The sequence below is a fragment of the Salmo trutta genome, chromosome 38 (assembly GCF_901001165.1).
Source record: "Salmo trutta chromosome 38, fSalTru1.1, whole genome shotgun sequence".
In the NCBI taxonomy this organism is placed as follows: Eukaryota; Metazoa; Chordata; class Actinopteri; order Salmoniformes; family Salmonidae; genus Salmo; species Salmo trutta.
Genome location: NC_042994.1, coordinates 12,122,300 through 12,149,410, shown reverse-complemented (window position 1 = coordinate 12,149,410; position 27,111 = coordinate 12,122,300). Strand labels below are relative to the sequence as shown.

The following is a 27,111-nucleotide window of genomic DNA, read 5'->3' as shown; positions in this document are numbered from 1 at the left end:
CGTAACACTCAACAAACACAGACCACACACAAACAATAGGATAAAGGTGTGTTGCTATGGTGGTAATTAGGGGAAGGGGGGGGGGGTCAAGCTTGGGGACCATGGATCAGCATGTCCACATAGGTGGCTGGAAGGGGGGGGGGCTGTGGTCTGTACCTGCACACTCCTCATCCGGGGAGGACAGACTGAAAGAGCTAGTGTAGCAGCCACTGACTGGCCAGTCCGTGGAGGGGGGCAGAGCACCGTTCTGAGGCGGTGAAGGAGGGGAGGAGCCTAGCCGTGGTGACCCATTGTTATGGACAGAGGGGGTGGTGGGGAAAGAAACATGTACAACTTGATTTAAAGAAAGTGTATAAATACAATAGGGCCTGTGCTACTGGATGACACGGTCACAACAAGTGAGGTAGTACTGTAACCCCTTCAGTGCCATGGAAAGGAATAGGATAAGCTTAAAGTTGTCAATATAGTAACACAAGTCAACACCTGTTTGAGAATCAACAGCAGAGACCTGCCCTGTTAATGAGAGTATACAGTCTATTTGACAATCCGTGTATCTTAACAAAGCCAACTAACTACAGACCCCACTAACTACAGACTCCCTGATTGACCCCCTCCTCACCTCCGCTGCGGTCCCGGAGCAGGTAGCGGTTGACGTCCTGGATGTTGGTGTTGATGGTGGGGCCGCTGGGTACACTTCCTGGGGTCATGTTGGGGTCGTTCTCAGGGTCAATGTTTTGCAGGCCCTTCCAGGGCACGCCTGGACAGAACTCTGAGACAACGGAGGACAAATGGTTATTTATCCTTTAAACTCACATGATTTTGTGGGGAACAATTTAAAGTTTTCCTCCTTTCTAAATCTTTCTTCTCTCTAAAATCAAAACAGTTTAGAAGAGTTTTAAATCTCTTTTCTTTGTCCTCTATCAGTAAAGTGTGTCAGGATCACGTGTGAAATTATGTTTGATCTGATTGAAATGTTGGTCTTCTCTACCAACCTGGGGGCCAGTTGATATTCGTTCCATTGGTGATCTGGTCCTTGGGGCTCTTTCCTGGTCCCTGGCCCCAGCTGTCAGGGGGAACCAGGGGGGAGGTGGGAGACTCAGACCCACCCATCATACTGTATGGGCTGTAGGAGTCATCCATGTGGGGGGGCTTTCCAGGGGGGCCCAGGTTAGAAGCAGCAGAAATGGCACCTAGGACAAGTCAAAGGAATTAATTCATTTATTTGACGTTTAAAATGCATACAGTACCAGTCAAAAGTTGACACATCTACTCATTCAAGGGTTTCTTTATTTTTACCATTTCCTACATTGTAGAATTCTCTCAACCAGCTTGATGAGGTAGTCACCTGGAATGCATTTCAATTAACAGGTGTGCCTTATTAATTTGCGCTCTTAACGCGTTTCAGCCAATCAGTTGTGTTGTGACAAAGTAGGGGTGGTATACAGAAGGAAGACCCAGAGTTACCTCTGCAGCAAAGGATAAGTTCATTAGTTACCAGCCTCAGAAATTGCAGCCCACTAAGGCACTACATCGCAGTGCTAGCTGTGCCACTTGAGATCCTGGTTCGAGTCCAGGCTCTGTCGCGGGCGGCCACGACCGGGAGACCCATGGGGCGGCACACAACTGGCCCAGCGTCATCTGGGTTAGGGGAGGGTTTGGCTGGCCGGGAAGTCCTTGTCCCATAACAACTCCTGTGGCGAGCCGGCACAAGCACGCTGGCGCATGCACGCTGACATGGTCGCTAGGTGTACGGTGTTTCCTCCGACACATTGGTGCGGCTGGCTTCCGGGTTAAGCGAGCAGTGTGTCAAGAAGCAGTGCGGCATGGCTGGGTCGTATTCCGGAGGACGCACAGCTCTCGACCTTCGCCTCTCCCGAGTCCGTACGGGAGTTGCAGCGATAGGACAAGACTAACTACCAATTGGGTACGACAAAATTGGGGAGAAAAAGGGACAAAAAGGTAGATTAAAATTGCAGCCCAAATAAATGCATCAAAGTTCAAGTAAAAGACACATCAACTGTTCAGAGGAGACTGCGTGAATCAGGCCTTCATGGTCGAATTGCTGCAAAGAAACCACTACTAAAGGAAATCAATAAGAAGAAGACTTGCTTGGGCGAAGAAACACTAGCAATGGACATTAGACCGGTGGAAATGTATCTTTTGGTCTGTTGAGTCCAAATTTGAGACTTTTGGTTCCAACCACTGTCTTTGTGAGTCACAGAGTAGCTGAACGGATGATCTCCGCATGTGTGGTTCTCACCGTGAAGCATGGAGGTGGTGGTGTGATGGTGCTTTGCTGGCGACACAGATTTATTCAGAATTCAAGCACACTTAACAGTGTTGGTCCGCGTATGTTTTGAGTATGTATCCTGGTAATCCGTCTGGCCCCGCGTTTTTTGTGAACATGACCTGTTTAAAGGTCTTGCTCACATCGGCTACCGAGAGTGTTATCACACAGTCGTCCAGAACAGCGGTTGCTCTCATGCATAATTCAGTGTGACTTCCCTCGAAAGTGAGCATAAAAAGGCATTTAGCTTATCTGTTGCCCTGGGGAGGCAGGGTAGCCTAGTGGTTAGAGCGTTGGGCTAGTAACCGAAAGGTTACAAGTTCAAATCCCCGAGCTGACAAGGCACAAATCTGTTGTTCTGCCACTGAACAAGGCAGTTAACCCTAGGTCGTCATTGAAAATAAGAATTTGTTCTTAACTGGAGTTAAATAAAAGCTAAAAAAAAAATCCATGGCTTCTGGTTGGGATATGTACGTGCATTGATGACGTCGTCAATGCACCTATTGATGAAGCCGATGACTGAGGTGCCATTGGATGAATAGCATTGGATGAATCCCGAATCCCGGAACATATTCCAGTCTGTGCTAGCAAAACAGTCCTATAGCGTAGCATCAGCGTCATCTGACCACTTCCGTATTGAGCGAGTCACTGGTACTTCCTGCTTTAGTTTTTGTTTGTAAACCAAAGGATAGAATTATGGTTAGAGGGCAGGGGAGAGCTTTGTATGCATCTGTGTGTGTGTCTGGTTGCACATGTGACATGCTGGTAGGATTGAGGTAAAACAGATTTAAGTTCGCTTGCATTAATGTCCCCGGCCACAAGGAGCGCCGTTTCTGGATAAGCATTTTCTTGTTTGCTTATGGCTTTATACAGTTGGATGAGAGCGGTCTTAGTGCCAGCTTCGTTTTGTGGTGTTAAATAGACAGCTACGAATAATATAGATGAGAACTCTTGGTAGATAGTGTTGGAGTCTGGAGTAAACTTTGAACATTGTTATACTCAGAGTATAGGAACATTATTTACACAAGAGACATGAGGTATGCCATAATAAAGCTTGGGAGGGGCTGAGTCCAGGGAAAACAATCACATGTGACAGTACAGATAAGGGGAGAAACCGTTGAAGGCTCATATCACTTAGTTCCGTGCTTAGCAAGAAGGATGCAATGTTTAGAGATAAGGAGACTCCACCCAAAGTGAGTTATGAATAACACCACGGGGGAAGCCATGTCTTTTGTCTGAACACAGCCGTGTCGACCTTTGGGAAGAATTAAACTTTATTAAGCTTCTCTAGTGTCTGAGTTATTTACTCGGAAAAGTAATAACCTAACAGTGTTGTCTACAGCTTATCATAAAGTACTCTACCTCAGGCCAGCAATACCCTGAGACTTCTTTAATATTGGACATCGCGCAACAGCTGTTATTGACAAAGGCACACCCACCCACCCCTCATCTTACCAGATGTAGCTTCTTGTCTTGCCGGTGCATACAAAATCCCACCAGCTCTATATTATCCATGTCGTCGTTCAGCCACGACTCGGTGAAACATATTACAGTTTTTACTGTACAGTTGGTAGGATAATCTTGATCGTAGGTCATCGATTTTATTTTCCAATGATTGCACGTTGGCCAATAGAACGGATGGCAGTGGGGGTTTACTCGCTCACCTACGAATTCTCAGAAGGTAGCCGGACCTCCGCCCCCTTTTTCTCAGGCTTTTCTTCATGCAAATGACAGGGATTTGGGCCTGCTGCCGAGAAAGCAGTATATCCTTTGCGTCGGACATGTTTAAGGATAAATCTTCTTCGAGTTCGTTGTGAGTAATGGCTGTTCTGATGTCCAGAAGTTATTTTCCGGTCATAAGAGATGGTAGCAGCAACATTAGGTACAAAATAGGTTTAAAAAAAAAAGAAACGATCAAAATAGCACAGTTGGTTAGAAGCACGTAAAACATCAGCCACCCCCCCCCGCAGCGCCATTCTACCTACTACAATGACAACACACCTCCAGGCTGTGTAAGGGCTATTTGACCAAGGAGGAGAGTGATGCAGTGCTGCATCAGATGACCTGGCCTCCCCAATCACCTGACCTCAACCCAATTGAGATGGGTTAGACCGCAGAGTGAAGGAAAAGCAGCCAACAAATGCTCAGCATATGTGGGAACTCCTTCAAGACTGTTGGAAAAGCAATCCAGGTGAAGCTGGTTGAGAGAATGCCAAGAGTGTGAAAAGTTGTCATGAAGGCAAAGGGTGGCTACTTTGAACAATCTCAAATATATTTTGATTTGTTTAACACTTTGTTACTACTTGATTCCATGTGTGTTATTTCATAGTTTGTCTTCACTATTATTCTACAATGTAGAAAATTGTAAAAATAAAGAAAAAACCTTGATTGAGTAAGTGTGTCCAAACTTTTGACTGGTACTGTGTATAGATGTCTCAATCATAGAGGCTTAAAAAAATGACAAAGTAAGAGTGGTTGTCAGTGCTGCTCTTAGTGAAGTATGGAGGGCAAAGGAACACTGGGTCGCAAGGATACATCCAGATGAATATCAACGTGAGACATCGCTTGAGAAATAGATATTGATATCAATTGATTTCATAGTGAATTCTTCCAGTTGAGATTTCTCATCATTGAGATATGTGGAAACATACAAAAGACTTATAGTAATCAACATGTACCAGTAAACAGGCGTTGTTATTACTAGAAGGGCAGAACAACAGCTTGATGCTCGTGCCACAGTGGGAGAGGTTAGGGGAGGTGGTGTTTGTGGCTCACACGTTATATTTCCAGTGTTTACGTGTCTGTTGTGAATGCAAAACCGTGTGAAAGAAACCCAGAGAATGGTTGTTGGTTGGTGAGAGATTTGGTGTGAAATCCGTTAATGTTATTCAGAGCGAGTCAAATAAGTCGCTATATCGTAGAAGAAAATCGACTAAGTGAGCAGAAAACCCAATTTTCCTATCGACTAATAGATTGATTTCTTGTTTGACAGCGTGTATATGTATATTTATTGCCCCCCCCCCGAGGGAAAAACAGAATTGAATGAGACTTCACAGTTCCTCCTACCATGCTTATTGAGGTTGGCCTCCATGTGGGAGGAGTTTCCAGAGAGGCTGTCCATGGAGTTGGGGTGGGTCCACTGGGACAGACGGGACTGGGGCTGGGGGGGCTCCTTCATGGACAGGCCCCCCACCTCCATGCAGTTTACATTCATGTTTGGATTGAGTCCAGCTAAGAGAGACAAATCTAACATTGAATACACAGCTCAACACAAACCAGATAGATAAAGACATTGCAAGGACTATTACTAACGTATACAATGCTTACTAGTTATACAAACAGCTTGTTTGTGAGAGATGTAGAGAAAGCGTAGGGGCTGATGTAGAGAAAGCGTAGGGGCTGAAGGAGTGCGTGTGTGAGTGACAGTGTGAGTGCTGGACTCACAGAGGGGGTAGGGGCTGTAGGAGTTGGGAGAAGACTGCGGCTCTTTGGTGTGCAGGTCGGAGAGGCCCGGAGCCTGGGGGTGGCCTGGGAACGAGTCCAGGGCTGATTTGCCTTGGCCCTGGTGCAGGCCGGAGTGGGAGCCGGGGGGCTGCTGCTTCATCAGCAGGGCCTGGTACAGCTGACGCTGGTGCTGTTGGATCTGCTGCTGCATGTTATTGATTGTACGTGCAACCTGGAGGGGGGGGGGGGGGGGGGGGAGGGAGATTGAGAAAGAAACAGAACAGGAGAAAGAGGGGGACAAAGGAGAGAGAAAGAGTGAGGGCATGAGGTTACAATGACCAAGTCCAACAGACCGTGGCATGACTCCTAAAATCAGCACAGTCACTTATCTGGTGGGAAAAGACTGCCTTTAGTGCAGTGGTTCCCAAACTAGGGGTCTATGAAAATGGGGTCAGGTTTATCTCTCAAAATCATTGTAAAATGTGTTTAACCTTAATCTAAAACAAGAAATTTCAAATCTAAAAGTATAAATTCAACCAGAGAGCCCCCTTAGGTGGTGGGAAAGGGCCGCACTTTACCATTGCACTTGAACCATTCTCACGGTGAATGACTATGAAACCACACATTGAGGACATAGTGTTCTGTCTCACAATTCCCAAGCATGAAACAAAAAAGGGGATGTTCAGCATTGCTATATTGACGAAAAACTGATTCCACTCTAGTTATGATTGAGTCTCCCTCTACCATATGGACGCATTGTATGATACACCCACTGAGTTATAATAGGTACACCGAAAGCAACTGGCAGCAAGAGCGCTGAGCTCGGATATGCAGCAGGTAACTTCGATTGTAAACTACATCGCGCACGCCTGTTCCCAAAACTGCGGAGATATGGGATCAGAGCATGACAATGTGGCATTTCAAACCGAGGCTTGGTGGTTATCGAGAGGGAGTGTGGGAAAGATTTTTTTTAATTAAGAGGAATTGTCATTTGCAATGGATGTAAAAAACAGACTTTGCTGAAAATAAACATGTCTCCTTGCCTATGTAACAGACATATTTGGGAAACTGAAAGCAATCATGCAGGGCAAATACAAAAAAAGGAGAGAGATGAGTGACCAAATCAGCGAAATCCGTTTGTGATCCTGGATCAGTTGACGGGTCGGTAAGTGAAATGGAACAGCTGATCGAGCTGTGATGTCAAATCAAAATGTATTTGTCACGTGCGCTGAATACAACAGCTGTAGACCTTACAGTGAAATGCTTACTTACAGGCTCTAACCAATAGTGCAAAAAAGGTATTAGGTGAACAATAGGTAGGTAAAGAAATTAAACAGCAAAAAGACTGGCTATATACAGTAGGGAGGCTACATACAGACACCGGTTAGTCAGGCTGATTGAGGAAGTATGTACTTGTAGATATGGCTAAAGTGACTATGCATATATGATGAACAGAGAGTAGCAGTAGTGTAAAAGAGGGGTTGGCGGGTGGGACACAATGCAGATAGCCCGGTTAGCCACTGTGCGGTTAGTCGGCCCAATTGAGGTAGTATGTACATGAATGTATAGTTAAAGTGACTATGCATATATGATAAACAGAGAGTAGCAGCAGCGTAAAAAGAGGGGTTGGGGGGGGCACACAATGCAAATAGTCCAGGTAGCCATTTGATTACCTGTTCAGGAGTCTTATGGCTTGGGGGTCAAAACTGTTGAGAAGCCTTTTTGTCCTAGACTTGGCACTCCGGTACCACTTGCCATGCAGTAGTAGAGAGAACAGTCTATGACTGGGGTGGCTGGGGCCTGACAATTTTTAGGGCCTTCCTCTGACACCGCCTGGTGTAGAGGTCCTGGATGGCAGGCAGCTTAGCCCCAGTGATGTACTGGGCCATACGCACTACCCTCTGTAGTGCCTTGCGGTCAGAGGCCGAGCAGTTTCCGTACCAGGCAGTGATGCAACCAGTCAGGATGCTCTCAATGTTGCAGCTGTAGAACCTTTTGAGGATCTGAGGACCCATGCCAAATCTTTTTAGTTTCCTGAGGGGGAATAGGCTTTGTCGTGCCCTCTTCACAACTGTCTTGGTGTGTTTGGACCATTCTAGTTGTTGTTGATGTGGACACCAAGGAACTTGAAGCTCTCAATCTGCTCCACTACAACCCCATCAATGAGAATGGGGGCGTGCTCGGTCCTCCTTTTCCTGTAGTCCACAATCGTCTCCTTAGTCTTGGTTACGTTGAGGGATAGGTTGTTTTTCTGGCACCACCCGGCCAGGTCTCTGACTTATAGGCCGTCTCGTCGTTGATCAGGCCTACCACTGTTGTGTCGTCTGCAAACTTAATGATGGTGTTGGAGTCGTGCCTGGCCATGCAGTCGATGTGACCGTGTGTTGCAGACAACGCATTCACGGGTCACTATTGAGGAGTTTTGGTTCCTGACTCAAAAGGAATACTGTGCCGTCTCCAAGAATTAAAACTCATGGTACGCCGATTCAGTGCGTTCGTCTGCATTAAAAACAAATATCGATCCAGGTTGGATGTGACAGGAGAGATGAGGTGCACACTATGGACCACGCCCCTTGACTGAAGCTCAGACGCGACATGTATCAAGCACACCCATGTCATTAGCGGTGGTGAGATAATTGATCTTATGTCAGACTAATTGACTCATAGCCCCATATTAAAAGTATGTGATGGTGAGTTGAGTATACAAATCAGAAATACTGTCAGAATGTTTTGCAATTGACTGCCATTGCCCAATTAAAAACAGTAAACATTGGCTGTTAATCGCATGGTTGGGGTCGCGAGAAGTTTTTGACATATCAAAATGGGGTCACGTGCCAAAAGCATTTGGGAATCCCTGCTTTAGTGTTTTACCACAGATTATTTTACAGAAGTTCCCAATTTGCAAGAAAAAAAAAGGATCCAACCACACAAGCAACCAACTTCTGTAACCACTTCTCCATACATTCTAGAGAAATAGCACGTTTGAGCAACTGGAGGTGCTTTTGACAAACACATTTCCCCTGACTCACACACAACTTTAAGCAAGCCTATCCGGTCTATTTCAACACTCATCGTAAACAATACAATTTATAGCACATATCTACGGTATTATAGATTCTTTAATCGTCATTTGTAACTTTGTCAATGATCAAAAAATGTGAACGCTGATTATTTTCGCAGATCTTGTAGCTTAGACCCTATTTTGATATTATCTTTGGTGTTTGAGTTGTGCCTGCCATTGGTTGAGACACCATGCTCTTCAACACAGGGTGGATGTTCTGAAATGGGAATACATTTTAAATGTCAACTTTCAAAATGGTAGCAGGTCCACACATCAGAATGTTGACTTGAATGGGAATACCAGTTTTACATTATACTTTGTCTTCCGTAGGAAACCTATTGAAATAAAATAAATAATAGAACAGACATTTATGTTGACATCTAGCGGCCATCTTTGTCGTAGTAATTGGAAGTAAACATTTCAATTCAAATGTCAATGACGTACCAGCTAAATTGCACCGGTTTGAAGGGATTTGTCCATTCTGTTTCTATGATTGAAATGACACCTTGATTTCAATCGATTGCGGGCACAACAAAAAACCTCAGATGACGTAGCTTAGACCCGATTTTGACAACTTATGCCGAAATGCAAATAATATATATATAAAAAATAAATCGAGGTTATGCGGTTTTAGAAAGAACAACGTTAAAGGATGTCATTTTTTTTATACTTTACATTTTCTCTTGAAATGATAAAATAGTTTGTAAGCTTTTAAATGATATCACGCTCAACGGTTTATCTTTTCCAGTTATGAAGACATGGATGTAGGTAGGGTATGCAAAATGGGTCAACTTTGAGAACCTCCATCTCCTCACTTTCTGACCACTTGTACCATGGGCAAAATGTGTATGGAAAGTTTAGTTCAAATGGAACGAGCCAGTGATGAGAATGTATAGGGGTTGAAACAGGGACCTCTTACTTGCTGCTCTTGTTGTCTGATGGGGCCGGAGACGTTGCGCTGAGCTTGCATCATCTGCTGCTGGATTTGTAAACGCTGGTACGCCTAGAAACAGAGAGAGAGAGGCAAAGAGAGAAAGAAAAAGAGATGGGAAGAGGCAATGCGAGAGAGAGAAAGGCAGAGGGAGACGAAGAGAAATAGAGAAAGGGTCATCACTTTATCCAAAAGACTGTGGGGTACCCCTGAGGGTGTCCATAAAAATTACAATAAGAATAGCCCATCCTGTCTGGTTCAGTTAGTACGAACCCTGTTTCTCATGGAGACAGGCCCATCCTGTCTGGTTCAGTTAGTACGAACCCTGTTTCTAATGGAGACAGGCCCATCCTGTCTGGTTCAGTTAGTACGAACCCTGTTTCTAATGGAGACAGGCCCATCCTGTCTGGTTCAGTTAGTACGAACCCTGTTTCTAATGGAGACAGGCCCATCCTGTCTGGTTCAGTTAGTACGAACCCTGTTTCTAATGGAGACAGGCCCATCCTGTCTGGTTCAGTTAGTACGAACCCTGTTTCTAATGGAGACAGGCCCATCCTGTCTGGTTCGGTGAATACGAACCCTGTTTCTAATGCAGACAGGGGCCTTTGGCTTGTACTCACCATTTGCAGTTGCTGAAGTTGGTACAACAGGGTCATTTGTTGAGGGTTTATTGGTGAGGTTAAAAGTGCAGGGTTCAGACCAATGTTTTTTGCGGCAAACTGCAAGAGCTGTGCTTGAACCTGGAGGGGAGGACAAGGAGACAGAGAGAGATGAGATGAGAGTTGGTCAGAACATCTCAAAATATCTTAAAACAACAGAGTAACGAAGTCATGAGAGCCTGCGGCTGGGGGACAGAAAACGAGGTGGTGTATGTGTGTGTGTGTACGGAGAGAAACTTGGCTGAGGCATAGTGTGTGTGTGTGTGTGTGTGCGCACCTGAGGGGTGAGAAACTGAGGCACTTGAGCGCGGAGACTAGGCTGGGAGGAGCCGAGAGGCGGCACTGACGGCTGAGGAGGAGGCTGCTGCATGGCCCGGGATAGTGCTGCTCCACTACTGCCCAACATTCCACTCTGCATCTAGACACACACACACACGAGAGAGGAAATTACAAAACGTCAATAAGAGTTGACATGGCAATCACTCAATCCACTCATTCCCTACAGACAGCCGATGAATAGGATGTCCCTCACAAAACACAACTCTGGCTCACGCAGTCGCAGAGAAACCACAAATCAAGACAAGCTACTACTGTAACAATCCGCTTATTCCCCCACCACTTCCCAAATCATCCAGGGTCCATTTGAAAGAAAATAGTTGAAAACCTAACGGTCTACCTTATCGAACCACTGACCAATACTGGAGAAAGTGGCACATTTGGAGTGCATTCAGTTGGATTGTGATTAAATGACAGTGCTCTTTAAATGCCTCCCGCTATATGCCAATAAAGGAAAATGGGACTTATGTAAAGAGAACTATGTTCAGTGTCAGACAAGAAGTTGTTCAATTCAATACTGTTATGACAGAGTTACAGTGCTTTGTTGGGCTTTCAAGGACTCTTATGTTCTATAAAGGACTCGTATTTCTATGGCAGCTCCTCTCTGTAAAGTTGACGATACAAAAAAACATCCCATTTCAAATGGGCTCCGCAGGCAAGGTTACAGACTTAACGACCCTTGAGAGAGTGGCGGAGAGCTGAATGGAATTCTCAACTACGTTCAAAGTGTTTTCTCTTTGGTGTCGCATATTGAGGCCCCTCTATTCTCCAGCTCCTGGCAATGGGTTCATGAAGCATGTGTGTGTGTGTGAGATTGTCATGTAAGCATGTGTGTGTGGTTGTGTATGTGTGCGCTACTGTATACTTATCTACAGTAAATGTGTTTGTGGTTATATACACACACACACACACACACGTGTTTTTGAGTGTTAGTGTATACCTATTTGTGTGTGTGTGTGTGTGTGTGTGTCACAGACGGGACCTGAACCAACGTCTTAACCGTTAGCCATAATAGGACACTCTCTCTTGGGCCAAGGGTGACACTAATCGCAGGAAGGGTTACCTCATTACGAGACTGAGGTGCAGCGCATGCGTTTCACCCCTCCCTTACCTGTCTGTTGTTCAAGTTCTGCATGTTGAGCCCCGGGGAGCCCAGGGCCAGCCCAGGCTGCAGGTTGTTAACCAGGGGGAGCTTCAGGCTGACGGGAGAAGGCAGAAACGGTGAGGGGGGGGCGTCATCTGACAAACCACCGTCCTGGAACCAGGGAGGGGAGACAAGATCAGTCAGTAAATCATTTCAGTTAAATCAATCACTTTTTTTGTGTATGACACGCTTTACAAAGGACACTAAACTTCTCATAATCCCAATCGCGGTAATAAGAAAAGTTGGGACTGAAACAGACCCCTGTATTTTCACCATTCAATAGCACGTGTGTTTGTGGTTTAATCCATCGTTAATGGACATGCCTTTCACTAGCTGTCTTTCTATTGTATGGACATAGCTGCTGTTGATTCCTGATACAATGCTAGTGGCATTCATAAAGTACCTTGTCTAGGAATGGGCTGCGGTCCGAGGAGGGATCTTTGGAGAGGGCCTGGGGACGGCAACCCAACGGCTTGTTCATCCCGTTGTTGTAGTCTAACATGCCCATGCCCCGCTTGTCCAGTTCAGTCTTCTTCTCCAACAAAGCGCCTTGGGAGAGAGACAAAGGTCAGATAAATATGGAATACACATACACAGCAACAAGCAGAAACACACGTAGATGTGCGCCCACACAGTCAGTCAGACACACACACACAGTCAGTCAGTCAGACACACACAGAGGGAAAACCTACTCATGGCCTGATCCAGGTTCATGTTGTTGCTCTTCAGAGCCTCCTCGGCAGGATCCCTCTGCAACACAATGACAACATGAGACACCCAGTCAGTGACAACTTCAACTATACAATACACTGACTACATGCTTGACACATATATTTAAATGCATGGATTCTGAAACAATTTGAAATCATTTCAAATACTTAATCTGTGCTTGACTGAAATTGCCTGGCTTAATGGACCAAATAATAATCCCAAAACCAGTACCCCCCCCGGCACTCCAGGAGGCTGGAGCAAAAGTTGTTGAAATAAATCAAATAGTATTTGAACCCAGGTCTAATTCTGACATTGCAAAATGAATCACATTCATACCGGGAAGCCCATGTCAGTGAGCTGCTTGATGAGACGGTTCATGATCCAGGCTTCGTCTGGCTGGTTGCCCATCTTGCCCTTGGGCGGGCCCTTCTTGGGCGGCTGGCCCCACGAGTTACAGGAGGAGCTGCTCTCCTGGGAGGCGGGGCTGTTCCACATGTCTCCGGCGTCAGCATCCCATTGGCCAGAAGACATGCCCATCTCCTCCTCCCTCCCGCCTCCCCAGCCGTCTTGCATAGATTTGGGGGCTGGAAGAGGAGCAGTGCAGGGTAAATATCGTGGAGATGAATACCAAGTAAAAATGATTTAGTAAGTGCCTTGTAATATAGCTGGTTCACTGAAATCTGACTGTAGTGCCCAAACAGTAGTATCAAGCTAACCTTAGTATCTGCGTTTCTGCTGTACCAGTATACTGCAGTCTTGAGTCTAACCACAGCACATAGACAAGTAAGCATTTCCCTGTACCATATGACTAATACACTTTGATTTGACTGCTTGCGAAGATCAAGGGCAACCCCTTTGTGTGCAATTGGAATGCAACCACTTGGTGCCAGTATTGTCACACAATTCCCTCCAATTCTTGCTTGCTGCCGTGTATAAAAATTCATGCAATAGCAGAAATAGATCAAGGGAAACCGCCAGCGACACCATGTTCTTCAAGACATCTAGAAAAACTAATCTTTAACAGAAACTTTCAGGTGCTTATAAACACAAGAGTATTTTTTTGGTTTTCTGATGAGTAAGTGAGTGTTAACCATGTTTGTATACCAACGGCGTGTGGTCCTAACCTGGCTTGCAGGGTGCAGGTCCAGAGGGGCCGTTGTTGCCCCTCCTGTAGGGTCCATTGGGTTCGTGCCCTCCGTGCCCCCCATCGCCCCAGCCTCCAGGAACACCAGGGGGTTTGCCCCAGGCAGAGGTGCCGTTGTCCACTGCAGGAGAGGGGCCAGCGGGCTCCCCCCATGCTGGCTCTGGCTTGGGCTGCTGGACACTGGGCAGCTCCCCCCAGCCTGGGAGAGGAGAGGGAAGGACATATTTATAAATGTATGCTTTAAAGTGATGTGTGCGTCATTTTATGGCAAGTATATTTACTTACGAGACCAGCAAACAATGATCGGACATATTGTTAGCAGTTGCAGTCTAGTTTTATTGCCAACCAACTGGTTCCATTACTGATGAAAATGTAACCATAAAACTACTGAGGAACAGCGTGTGCTAGCTTCCATTCACTTGCACTACACCCCGTTCCATTCTCAATCCTCAGGCTTTTCCTCCTTGTAAAACAGTGAGCCAAGTTGTTACATGTTAATCAGGGGCAGTATACCAATGGCACCCTATTCCCTATATAGTGCATTACTTTTGACCAAGGCCATTTGGTCTCTGGCCAAAAGTAGTGCACTATATAGGGAATAGGGTGCCATTTTGGACGTAAGCATAGGTTGATGCGGTGCCATGATGCTGCTATATATAGTCAGAGGTCTTTCAGGCTCCGACAGAAGAGTCTCTTGGCTGGAGAGGGAGAGAGGCAGAGAAGGAGGGAGAGAGGCAGAGAAGGAGGGAGAGAGGGAGAGAGGCAGAGAAGGAGGGAGAGAGGGAGAGAGGGAGGGAGAGAGGCAGAGAGGGAGGGAGAGAGGCAGAGAGGGAGGGAGAGAGGCAGAGAAGGAGGCAGAGGGGAGGAGGACGGCAGTCGTGACTGTTTAACTCCTGGCCCAGCTCCCAGACCCTCTTGTCTGAGCTGGCTGAGTCCACTGAGGAGCACTGTGAGCAGGCAGACTAGAGCAGTGTGTGCCAAGCCTGGCTCATCAGTCTCTGGTTACTGGGGTTGTACACAGAGATAAACAGCAGGGGGCACTGGTCTCACTCTCATCCATAACCTTTCAGCGAGAACAGTGCCTTCCTGCCACAGTCAGCTTTCACTGAAGCTTTTGTCTGCAGTGGGGTGCCTTGAAAAGCCCTGGCACTGTGCATGTTCAATAATGCTGAGCGATTAGTGCTTTAGTCTCGGTTCGGTTTCCATTATACACCTTTTCCATTCCAATAATTTTACATTAAATGCACTATGCATTATGTGGGTTAAATGCTGTAACATAGAATAAAACTATTAATAAAAGTCCCATGATGGTAGTGATGCCCATGAACTGCTTATCAACCTTTCTTCACTTTACTCAAATATTTCACTTGTTAATTAAATGTGTTTTATATGATGACAATTATTTCATTCCAAGTCATCATCTCATCTCTATAGAGCTGCTGTCTATACTGTCTGACAAAACCACTATTTTAGTAGTTCTTCAAAGTAAAAAAGGTATATTTTTATGACTGCTGAATAGCAACTATAAATCACACATTTTCAGGTAGAGACCTTGCTATGCAACTGCTCTCTATCCCTCTCGATCACACATTCTTCGATCACACATTCTTCGGTGTCTTATGTAGCAGGCGTAAAAGAAACAGACTGGACAAGTAGACACGTAATGGATTATGGTCATTGTAGGTAATTACCAAACTCCCTACCACGTGGCACAGTTCAGGCTTCATCTGTTTCATATCTAAAGAAACGGTGCAATGTGCACATTGAGCTCACAGAAAACCCCAAACAAAAAGGAATTTAAATAATTGAACCATGTCGCTCAGTTGTTTAAAAAAAAAACGATGAATAAAATTTTTGGTTAAATCGCACTAATATTCAATGACAAAATATATACCTGAACGTTGGATATTTCCTCAGACATAAGTCTATCTTTCCAGTATAGGTTAATCACAGGGCTAATACCACAATACATTACAGCGGTGCATAATAACCAGTTTAAGACATTTCAGACAGTGAGTGGGGTCAGTTTCTTACCTGGGTTGGCCATAGGTGGTCTGCCCTGGGGTCCACCGCCCTGGTGCGGGGCGGCGGTGTTGGGGGATCCATTGTTGTTGCCGTGGTGCTGGCTGTGTGGCGGGGGCTGTCCGTGGTGCGGGTGGTGGTGGTTCATGTGGTGGTGATTGTTGTTGCTAGGGGGGACGGAGGAGTGGTTGTGGCTGTTGACGGCCATGCCTCCGTTGCTCTTGCTGGTCGGCGGCTGGGTGGGGTTGTTGCCTTGGTTACCGTTACCTCCAGTGGGGTTGTTGCGGTCCCACATATTCACGGTTTTGTTGTAGGCGCTAGGGTCTCCCCAGGTGGATGTGCCGTCATCGATCTCCATCTTGCGGCGGATGGAGGGAGGAGAGGGTTCCTCCCAGCCAGTGGGCTCCATCGCTGGGTCGGGTTTGGCTCCAGAGCTCCCCGGGCCCCAGCCGGGGTTGGAACTCTGCCTTACAGATGCAGGGCCGCCCCAGGACCCCATGCTGCCTCCTCCTGTTCCAACACCTCCACTATTTCCGTTGGGGCTTTCCTGGGGCTTGGAGCCCCATCCTGGTGCTGGGCCGTTGTGGCTTTCCTGGGGCTTGGAGCCCCATCCTGGTGCTGGGCCGTTGGGGCTTTCCTGGGGCTTGGAGCCCCATCCTGGTGCTGGGCCGTTGGGGCTTTCCTGGGGCTTGGAGCCCCATCCTGGTGCTGGGCCGTTGGGGCTTTCCTGGGGCTTGGAGCCCCATCCTGGTGCTGGGCCGTTGGGGCTTTCCTGGGGCTTGGAGCCCCATCCTGGTGCTGGGCTGTTGGGATGTTGGGTCTCCCCCCAGCCACCACCTCCAACAGCAGGGGCAGGCTTCGACGCCCAGCCGCCCCCATTTCCTCCCCCTCCTCTGGGGCTGTCCTTCCACCCTCCTCCTTCTCGTCCATTTCCTCCTTCTCCTTCCCACATGTGGCTGGAGGAGCCATTCTTCTTCACCTCGGACGGTTCTCTCCACTCTCCTCCATTGGAGCCGTTGGAGCCATTGGAGCCACGGCTGCCACTTCCGTGGCCGGAGCCCCAGCCGTGGGAAGACTTGGGACCCTCTCCCCAGCTCTGGGACTGGTTCTGCTGGGTCTTCGCTGGCCCGTCGTCCCAGGTAGGGGAGGACTTCCCCTCAGGGACACCCCAGGATTGAACTCCACTCTTGGGGCCATTGTTTGTGGTGTTGTGGCCTTGGGCCATGGGCTCCCCCCAGCCACTGACGGAACCGTTGGGGGCCTTGTTGACAGGCTGCTCCCCCCAGCCTGAGGGTGGAGGGCCTCCCCAGCCTGAGGGTCCCTCGCTCTTGCCTCCGGAGCCCCCTGAGCCTGGCCTCTGAGATGGTCCCAAGTTAGGGTTGGCTCCCCCGTTCCGGGGATCCGGTGGGGATCCGGAAGAGGGGCTGTTGGAGCCCCTCCAAGTGTCCCCTCCACCGCCTCCCCTCACCTCGCTGGTCTTCCTCTCATTGGCGGCGCGCTGCTCCTCCATCTCCCAGGAGGTGTGCTGGCGGACGGGCGTCTGGCCCCAGCCTGTGTTGCACAGCACCCGGGGGTCAAGGTCCTGCCGAGGAAGGGGAGGGGGGCCTCCGTCCTCGCTGTCGGTCCTGTCCCTGCGGTGGGAGCGCCCCTCACTGCCGCCACTTCCGCTACCCTCACTAGTCGGGGCCGGGATTGGCTGGCCCCAGGAGCTCACCTGCTGGTCCTGGGCTGGGCCATCTGAGGAATCCCAGCCTCCTTTGGCCTCGCCTCCACCGCTGGAGGGCTTCCCCCAGTCTCCTCCCCAGCCTCCTTCTCCACCGCCACTCCCGCCTCCTCCGCTGCCAGAGTGGCCCCAGCCGGACATGCCTCCGGAGGGTGCCGAGTCCCAGCCTGAGTTCTTGGAGGAGTCAGCGGATGTCTTGGTGTCTCCGTTGCCCCAGACGGAGCTCCCTGCGTCTCCGTTGAGCTGGGAGGACTCTGTAGGAGACTGGCCTCCCCAGCCAGGCAGGCCGTGGATGGGGCTGAGTGGCTGCTTAGTGTGGTGGCTGTTTTGTCCCTCAGTGTTAAGGTTGGAATGTTCCATGCTGCTGAAAGACACATTCTTATTGGAGGACGGGGCGTCAGGGCTCATCATGCCTCCCCAGGTGCTGCTGCTGTTGTTCTCGTCCCCTCCCAGGCTACCGTTGCCCAGGCTGCCGTTGGGAGGTAGTGAGGCGGGGTTGGGGCCACCTCCAGCCCCCTCTTGCCCCAGCACGGGCCAGGCCGAGGGGTTGGCGTTGGGGTTCAGGTTCAGGCTAAAGCTGGACTGGGAGTTCCAGCCAGGTGCTCTTCCACTCCGGCCCATGTTGGGCCCTAGGCCGTCAGGTTTGGCTCCCTCAGTGGGAGCCATGGTGATAGGGCCTGATCCGGAGCCCCAGCCCCTGCTGCCGATGGCGCCAACTCCCTGGCCACCGCCAGGCTGCATCATGCTAGCTACGTTAGTGACGTTAGCTTTGAGAGAGAGGTAGTGGGCCTGCTGGCTAGTAGCCCCCGCGGCCATGCTCATGTTGCTGCTGGTCTCTGGGTTCGTACAGTCAGCGGCTGTGGCACATTCTGAAGGATTCGCTGGTCGGCTGTCGCTGCTGCGACTGATGGAGGGCCAGGCCTCGGTGTCGCTCCCGTCAATGATCACTTGATCCCAGCTACTACTGGTGGTGCTGCTGCGGTCGGTGGCTGGTGGTAAGGCTCCCCAGTGGGGATTCTCATACTGGGTACCAGGACCACTCTGGAAGGGCAGGTCTGGAGGAGAAAAAGAGATAGATGTATTTAAACATTTGAGAGCGAGAACAGCATGTAATAAACTCCCTCCTTGAGGAAGTCATTGTACTGTCTCCCCTTGGTTGGTTAAACTGTTACCATCTGACATGGCAGCAGTCAGAGGAGAGCGATGGTCACACTCTCCTGGTCTGTTCTCCAGTCAGATGCCTGCCATAATCAGAATATACAGCAGACCGTGCCCCACATCCTATTATCTATGGCATATCCATATATTCCTGCTTCCTTGCAGTCAGATGTTGAGTGACTGGGTGAGCGATAGGAGCCCTCCCTCTCCTACTTTCACTCCCCCTAACCCTCCTTCCTTCCTACTCTCCCTCTGTGAGTGGGTGAAATGGAACCCTCCCTTTCATCCCACCTGCTCTCGCCCTCTCCCCCCACTCTCTCCCCCTGAACTGAGAGGCCCATCAGTCTCCCCTAGCTGTGGCTGTGAAGGGAAGCCCAAGTGGAAAGCTGCTTACTTACTGGAATGAAACCTAGATGGTTCCTCATCCATCAGTCCCTACGCTCCAGCAGGTCCCCACAAAGCACTAGACACAGCGACACTGCCACTGTGGAGACTGCAGAGTACACACATTAATACTCTGCTTTCTTCAGTTCCATCTTTCAAATGCTTATTTTAAATACATTTCCTCATACCAAAAAGCGGGAGAAAAACAAGATAAGTCTAGCCCACACTGTGCAACATAGCCTCAGCCTACAGACACACAATACTCTCATTAACGCAGATGAGAAAAACAAGTCCCGGTAACTAATAATAATAGGCTCACTTCATGCCATGTGGCTGTAATGAATCAATGAGAGGCAGCTAATCAATGGCCGTATTAATGCTGTTGGAGAGAAGAAAGGAGGTATTGAGCCACCAACCACCATGCAAAGCCAACCACTAAACTGGTCTTATCTACAGAGAGGACCTAAGAACACTGCTGTTCCCACTCGTCTTCATTACTTTAGCGCAGGGTCGGGGGCCAATTCTTATAATCCATTTGTTTTTGTAAAATCCAATAAGCTCATCAATTGTCATAAAAAATAATTGTATCCCATCGCTAGCTATATTATCTATGAAACAAAAGCATTTTCAAAGTCGTCTTAGATATTTAGAAAGCGTATAGCCTCCGGCTTTCCTTAGACGCTTCACTGAATTTATTTAGTAACGTGTGAAAGTCGGGTGGGCAGTATTTGGTCATCACCTCGTTTCAAATGGAGGTTCTTACCTTCTATTAGCTCGCTATTGGAGTCCACTGGATTCTATCAGACCATTCCGTGATTTGCATGATTGCCTGGAGTTTATCCATCACAGATAAAGCTATGGTCAAAACAATCCTGTCAAATAGTTGGGGGGGGGGGGGGGGGGGACTAGCTTCCGTTTGAGAGACACACTGACTGACAGATATGTGGTTAGTCTTAAGATACAGCGCAACACGCCTCCGAGTCCCTCCAAACGCAATTTCCCCTCAACATACTTATCTCCTCTTCTCAGACTGCCTCATCACACAGGGTCGTCAGTGTGTGTAGAAAGGCACACACACACACAGACGTCTGCAATCAGCTCTACACTTCCTAGAAAGTGTAACCAGAGGTACCACAAAATTCCCATCTCAAATCTTAACTTCAACAATGTTGAAAAAGATTTCCCATTAAAAGTTTCTCCTACTACATTATTGGAGAGAAAATTAGGTTCCGCCCCCCCCCGCACCGCCGGCTGTTAGGTTCCGCCCGCACCGCCGGCTGTTAGGGCTCCGCCCCCCCCCCCCCCGCACCGCCGGCTGTTAGGGTTCCGCCTCCCCCCGCCTGTTAGGGTTCCGCCCCCCCCCCCCCGCACCGCCGGCTGTTAGGTTGCGCCCCCCGCACCGCCGGCTGTTAGGTTCCGCGCCCCCCCGCACCGCCGGCTGTTAGGTTCCGCGCCCCCCCCGCACCGCCGGCTGTTAGGTTCCGCGCCCCCCCGCACCGCCGGCTGTTAGGTTCCGCGCCCCCCCGCACCGCCGGCTGTTAGGTTCCGCGCCCCCCCGCACCGCCGGCTGTTAGGTTCCGCGCCCCCCGCACCGCCGGCTGTTAGGTTCCGCCCCCCCCCGCACCGCCGGCTGTTAGGTTCCTTCCTTCAAAACTGCACAAATACAAAATAACATCTGGGGCATCTTGGGTCAATCTGAGCTGCACATCCAATACACATCCCACAAAGCACAGTGACAGACCAGCCATGTAACAAAAGAGTGCATTAGGCTGAGTGATCCTTATGTAAGCACACCATGGATCCTTATGTAAGCAACCTATATGCTCTGTTCAAAAGTAGTGCACTATAAAAGGGGTGCAATTTTGGACAACTTTTCTATGGCTTTGTTCACTTAGGAATACATATCTCCATACCACATTGATCATAACTCTCCATTGATTTAAATAGTCCCGGTAAGTAACATCTTAAACCCACAACCTCTTCCTCACGGACTTCGAGAACAAACATCAAAGTCAGTACACAACATCTGATGTCAGTGGCCAGCGCCCACAACAACCAATGAGGTTTTGCATGATGTGCATATTTTAGGAGTGGTTCCAACAGAGAGCCCTGTGTGGGTGTGTGAGAGATTCAGTGTCTTTGGCAGGATTTTGCTTTGGTAGGTTTGGCACCGTTTCAACGCCATTGTTTTGGTGCCGTACGCCTGCCTGCCTTTCAGTCAAATCGGAGAGATAGCTAACCGCTAACCTAACATACAAAAGCTCACCCACAACGTCAATCCATGTACCTGCAAGGTGTTTGTTTATATGTGAGGAGAGCAGGACGACAGCAACAGCGGTGCTGACGCACACAAGCGTCGCTCCCCCTCTCCCTTTCTCGCGCTCTGTCTGTCTTCAAGCCCGCCGAGCAGCAAGGAACGCCATTTTATCAGGCAGACCTGAAACTCAGCCAAGAGCTCAGAGGCTGCTGCCTGCAGCAAGAACGTCTCGCTCTGCCCTCTGCTTTCTCCCTTTCATTTATGTGCCCCCCCCCCTCACATTTTCTCTGAAGGGACATAAAAATAGGTTGCATGATAAATCAATCATATACTACACAGAAAAGCGTGCAGTTCAGCCCTATTTTGTCTTTCGTCACCGCCCGTCACGGATACTACAACTCCACAAGCGAAACAAAATAACCCTGGAGTAGAGACAGAGAGAAAAGAGCTGACGGCAGCTGTAAACGGGGTCAGGGGTAGAGTGGAAAAATACCTGAAGAGAGGTGGTGCTGCTGCAACAGCATGCTGTGAGGCGCTACGCAGAGCGGGGAGACGCGGCAGCCATCGCCATCCTCCATTCAATATGTCTGCTACTGCTCGCTGCAAAGCATCGCAACTGCTTACTTGACATGATGCCAAGAAATTGAGGCTGGCTGGCTGGCTGCGTAGTGTGTGTGTGTCACGTCTCTTAGGTCCACTCAACCTTGCCCACTCTTTTCCTTACAACTCTGTACAACCTTATTTCTGGTAGGCGTTCCAATAGATTAGTGAGAAATCTTCCTGCTTCGGGGAAAAAGGTGTGCGTGTGTGTGTGTGTGTGTGAGAGAAACGGGGGACAAAACCAAAGCTAAGGCAACAAGGGAAAAAAAGGAGACAATTCTATTCCGTTTCTGTTTGCGTTGAACCGTCAGTAATGTCTAGCTGCTTCCATTCTGGTCCCAATTAGGAGGGCAGTGGGTACGATAGTGCTCGCTGAATAAATAGCGGCGACAGAAATAAAAACAAAAGGGCTTCTATTCTTTGGTTCTGCTGCAGCTCCCTGGCACCAAAGATGCAGTGCTGTGAGAGCACACACACATTACATCTGCATCAACAAAAAGGAGCTGGTATGTGAAGCGTTATCATAGAGCACTAGCCTACTACTCAGAATACGAACTACTCAGAATACGACAAGGCGACAGTGATGCTAGTAGCCCTGCGAGGGAAACAACTACCAGGAGATCAGGCTGCTGATAATGAGGATGCTACTAGCAGGCAGCCAAAAGTTAGACACTGCCTTTCTCTCCCTATGAAAGCCAGGGTGACAGGGAGAATGGGGGAGGGGTTGACAGTGGCAAAGGGAGAGACACAGAGACAACATGTACGAAGAAAAAGAAAGACACGGTGCACCAAAAAGGATTAAGTGCCTGTAGTCAACATCTTGAGCAATAGCGTAGCCTTGGAGCTAGCTGTGAAATACAGCCAGGAGCCACACGAATGGGACCGAACCGGATGCCATTATTCTCCCATTCATTCAACACCGCCAATCCACCACATTATCTCCAGCCAAACCTCACCGTGACGCACCACAAGCAATAAATGCACCATTTAATCCCTTTTGTTCTCAAAATAGACCCTCTTTCCCCTGTCAGGAACTTCTGAGTTCCGGTCTCCGGGATCAAAAGATTCTGATTTGTTTTCCAGAAATGGAGAGACAGAGGAAAAAAAGGGAGAGAAAAGGAGTGAGAGTGGGCACAGGGGGGTTTAAAACCGGAGAGGTAGTTTCCTCTTCGTTCCCTGGCAGAGTCTGGGCTAATGAGGCCACTAGGGGCTGGAGGAGAGGGGAAAGAGAGAGGGCGGGGAGAGCGAGAGAGCGAGCGGGAGGGGAGAGCGAGCGAGCGAGCGGGAGGGGAGAGCGAGCGAGCGGGAGGGGAGAGCGAGCGAGCGAGCGGGAGGGGAGAGCGAGCGAGCGAGCGGGAAGGGAAAGGGAGCGAGCGAGCGGGAGGGGAGAGCGAGCGGGAGGGGAGAGCGAGCGGGAGGGGAGAGCGAGCGGGAGGGGGAGCGAGCGAGCGAGCGGGGAGAGCGAGCGAGCGAGCGGAGGGGAGAGCGAGCGAGCGAGCGGGAGGGGAGAGCGAGCGGGGAGAGCGAGCGAGCGAGCGGGAGGGGAGAGCGAGCGGGGAGAGCGAGCGAGCGAGCGGGAGGGGAGAGCGAGCGGGGAGCGCGAGCGAGCGGGAGAGGAGAGCGGGAGAGAGCGAGCGAGCGGGAGGGGAGAGCGAGCGGGAGAAGAGAGTGAGCGGGAGGGGAGAGCGAGCGGGAGGGGAGAGCGAGCGGGGAGGGAGAGCGAGCGAGCGAGCGGGAGGGGAGAGCGAGCGAGCGAGCGAGAGAGCGGGGGGAGGGGGAGAGCGAGAGGCGGGAGGGGAGAGCGAGCGAGCGGGAGGGGAGAGCGAGCGAGCGGGGAGAGCGAGCGAGCGGGAGGGGAGAGCGAGCGAGCGGGGAGAGCGAGCGAGCGGGAGGGGAGAGCGAGAGCAGGAGAGCGAGAGCAGGAGAGCGAGAGCAGGAGAGCGAGAGCAGGAGAGCGAGAGCAGGAGAGCGAGAGAGAGGACAGGGCTGGCATTCTCTCTAGCATAGTCTGGCTTTAGAACGGCATGCGCTTCAGCCAACTCCATTGAATAGTGCAATCAGTGTCATGTATATACAGTGCTGTGAAAAGGTATTTGCCCCTTTCCTGATTTCTTTGCACATTTGTCACACTTAAATGTTTCATGGCCCTATGTGAAAAAGTAATTGTCCCCTAAACCTAATAACTGGTTGTGCCACCCTCAGCAGCAACAACTGCAATCAAGCGTTTGCGATAACTGGCAATGAGTCTTTCACATCGCTGTGGAGGAATTTTTGCCCATTCTTTGCAGAATTGTTTTCATTCAGCCACATTGGAGGGTTTTTGAGCATGAACTTTCTTTTTAAGGTCACGCCACAGTATCTCAATCAGATTCAAGTCCAGACTGACTAGGCCACTCCAAAACCTTTTTTTTTTTAAGCCATTCAGGAGGTGGACTTGCTGGTGTGTTTTGGATCATTGTCCTGCTGCAGAACCCAAGTGCGCTTCAGCTCGAGGTCATGAACTGATGGCCGGACATTCTCCTTCAGGGTTTTTTGGTAGAGAGCAGAATTCATGGTTCCATCAATCACAGCAAGTCGTCCAGGTCCTGAAGCAGCCCCAGACCATCACACTACCACCACCATATATGACTGTTGGTATGATGTTCTTTTTCTGAAATGCTGTGTTACTTTTACACCAGATGTAACGCGACGCACACCTTCCAAAAAGTTCAACTTTTGACTCGTCAGTCCACAAAATATTTTCCCAAAAGTCTTGGGGATCATCAAGATGCTTTTTGCCAAAAGTGAGACAAGCCTTTATGTTCTTTTTGGTCAGCAGTAGTTTTCGCCTTGGCACTCTGCCATGGATGCCATTTTTGTCCAGTCTCTTTCTTATGGTTGAGTCATGAACACTGACCTTAACTGAGGCAAGTGAGGCCTGCAGTTCTTTAGATGTTGTTGTGGGTTCTTTTGTGACCTCTTGGATGAGTCGTCACTGTGCTCTTAGGGTAATTTTGGTAGGCCGCCACTCCTGGGAAGGTTCACCACTGTTCCAAATTTTCTCCATTTGTGGATAATGGCTCTCACCGTGGTTCGCTGGAGTCCCAAAGCTTTAGAAATGGCTTTGTAACCCTTTCCAGACTGATAGATGTCAATTACTTTGTTTCTCATCTGTTCCTGAATTTCTTTGGATCGCGGCATGATGTCTTGCTTTTTCAGATCTTTTGGCCTACTTCACTTTGTCAGACAGGTTCTATTTAAGTGATTTCTTGATTCAACAGGTCTGGCAGTAATCAGGCCTGGGTGTGGCTAGTGAAATTGAACTCAGCTTTCCAAAAAAATGTGATTAACCACAGTAAATTCATGATTTAACAAGGGGGGGGGCAATTACTTTGTCACATAGGGCCATGAAGGTTCGGATCATCTGCATTTTGTGTTTACTTGGGTTATCTTCATGTAATATTACAATTTTTTGATGATCTGAAACATTTAAGTGTGACAAATGTGCAAAAAAAATAAGAAATCAGGAAGGAGGCAAAATACTTCTTCACAGCACTGTACCTCTGAACATTGTTCACTTACGTGGCCCTGACAACAACAGTCAAAGGAATCACCTTACGGCTAAAGCACATCAAGCAGTGATCACTGATGGGAATACCTGGCTGAACAGTCATCAATGGGACGTGTTATGTATTGGTCTTTATCCGCAGACAAAACAATAGCGTCTGGAACTGGAATCAAAAGAACAAATATGCCACCTCATCCAGGCGTTTGAAGACAAAGCCAAGAGGCCAAATGAGAAGGACGGCAGGGCCAACGCATGTTAACAACATCTAGCCAACAGTATTCCTTCTGGCCACATGCTACGTCACCCAGGGGCTTAGGAGACAGAGAGCCATGAATGAACCAGCTGTTGTAGAGGACTGAGTGCGTTTCCCACAGCACGTCTTGCATCTCAGACCCCCACCACAGCACCTGCTATGCGACGAGACGAAGGCCAGACAGGCTGCAGCACTCACTGGGTTGTAATGGCATCAGCTGTTGTATTGGAGGGGGGGGGGGGGGGGGGGTGTGTGTCAAGACATTGGGGTGTGGGGGTTGGGTTGTGTCTAATGAGGACCACAATGGAAATAGGCCTATGACTTGTGCTTGTGTCCATTATGATTTTTAATGCATTGTTGTTCTCTCACTCGAGTCTTGTGCATTTTAAAAATGGTCAGATAAAATGAATTCATTATTGAATTGGTTGATTGTGACCATCCAGGCCTACAGTGTGTAGCCAGCTGGGCCTGTGTGCAGACAGATGTGAGAGGACTTAACTGGGTCAAGGCAGTAACAGTGGATCTCCTCACTGACTCTTGTCCAGTCACAGCAGGCCTCTGGGGCTGGAAGCGCCTGTGTCCTCTCTGTACCATGATGACCTCACTAGCAGGGAGGTCAAAGGGAAACTGACCACAAAAGCAGAGCTCATCTACATACAGTGTCTCACATTCAGCCTGGGGACAAATTAGATCGGCCCCATGTTTGCATGAATTTTGTACCATGCCGGCAAGAAGAAAATGGTTTCCTCGAAAACTTGAGTGCTGCTCGATGCCGAAATGAAATGCATGCTTCTCAAAACGGCATCCATCCCAAATCGGTATTCCTGACAGTCAATGCCAAAACTAACGCTGTATCTCTTTCCGTAATTGGCAGTGGAGTACAGCTGTAGGAAAAAAAAGCTATTTATGACAAGGCGGACAGTTGATCAGAAGCTCCCAGGGACCCCCAGGGACTTAAAGCCTTCCCCAGCTCGGGCCTCTCCTGCCTGGGGCGGTGTTGCGCAGAGGGCCCTTGGGAGAGCTGTCCAGCCAGTCAGTAAAAAAATAAAAGAAGTTATCAGACCATCAGTGTGTGCGCTTGAGTGCGTATACATACACTGTATGTGTGAGTGGCAACATTTGTCTGTAATGCCCTGTGCTGCCCAAGGCTCTGCAGAGAAATTGTGTTTACAGTGATGCTGCAGGCAGCCCCCTCAGAGTAAACATGGGAGTCAGTAATGGAAGACAGCACCACAGAGGGAGGGGTAGAGAGGAGTAAAATAAAACAGTAGGTGAACAGACACCGCAGCAAGCTCTTCGTCTCGTCCTCTATGTGCCGTACAACAATTCACGGTGCGGTTATCTGTGTATGTTCTGCATTGAACATGGAGGTAAACCATGTCAATAAAGAGAATAGATAGAGGTGTTGTTTGAAGTACCTTCCATTGGGATGAGAAGACCGGTGGTGGTC

At 49.1% G+C, this 27,111-nt stretch overlaps 1 protein-coding gene across 6 annotated transcripts in view; it reads right to left on the bottom strand.

Annotated features, from left to right (window-relative positions):
* The window catches only part of LOC115178916 (trinucleotide repeat-containing gene 6C protein), a 65,695-nt gene that overhangs the window by 7,349 nt on the left and 31,235 nt on the right, over nt 1-27,111 (bottom strand). For 3 of the 6 annotated variants that reach the window (XM_029740349.1, XM_029740348.1, XM_029740353.1), the window contains 13 exons: nt 15,752-18,517; nt 13,698-13,916; nt 12,910-13,157; nt 12,555-12,612; nt 12,266-12,411; nt 11,830-11,973; nt 10,660-10,800; nt 10,344-10,463; nt 9,712-9,795; nt 5,732-5,963; nt 5,354-5,518; nt 993-1,190; nt 620-769 (listed from right to left, as the gene is read on the bottom strand). In XM_029740349.1, coding sequence (XP_029596209.1) covers nt 620-769; nt 993-1,190; nt 5,354-5,518; nt 5,732-5,963; nt 9,712-9,795; nt 10,344-10,463; nt 10,660-10,800; nt 11,830-11,973; nt 12,266-12,411; nt 12,555-12,612; nt 12,910-13,157; nt 13,698-13,916; nt 15,752-18,517 — 4,671 coding nt within the window. Of the gene's footprint in view, nt 1-619; nt 770-992; nt 1,191-5,353; nt 5,519-5,731; nt 5,964-9,711; nt 9,796-10,343; nt 10,464-10,659; nt 10,801-11,829; nt 11,974-12,265; nt 12,412-12,554; nt 12,613-12,909; nt 13,158-13,697; nt 13,917-15,751; nt 18,518-19,018; nt 19,114-21,754; nt 22,933-27,111 lie in introns of those variants that run through there. The other 3 variants (XM_029740350.1, XM_029740354.1, XM_029740351.1) reach the window with 3 other exon arrangements.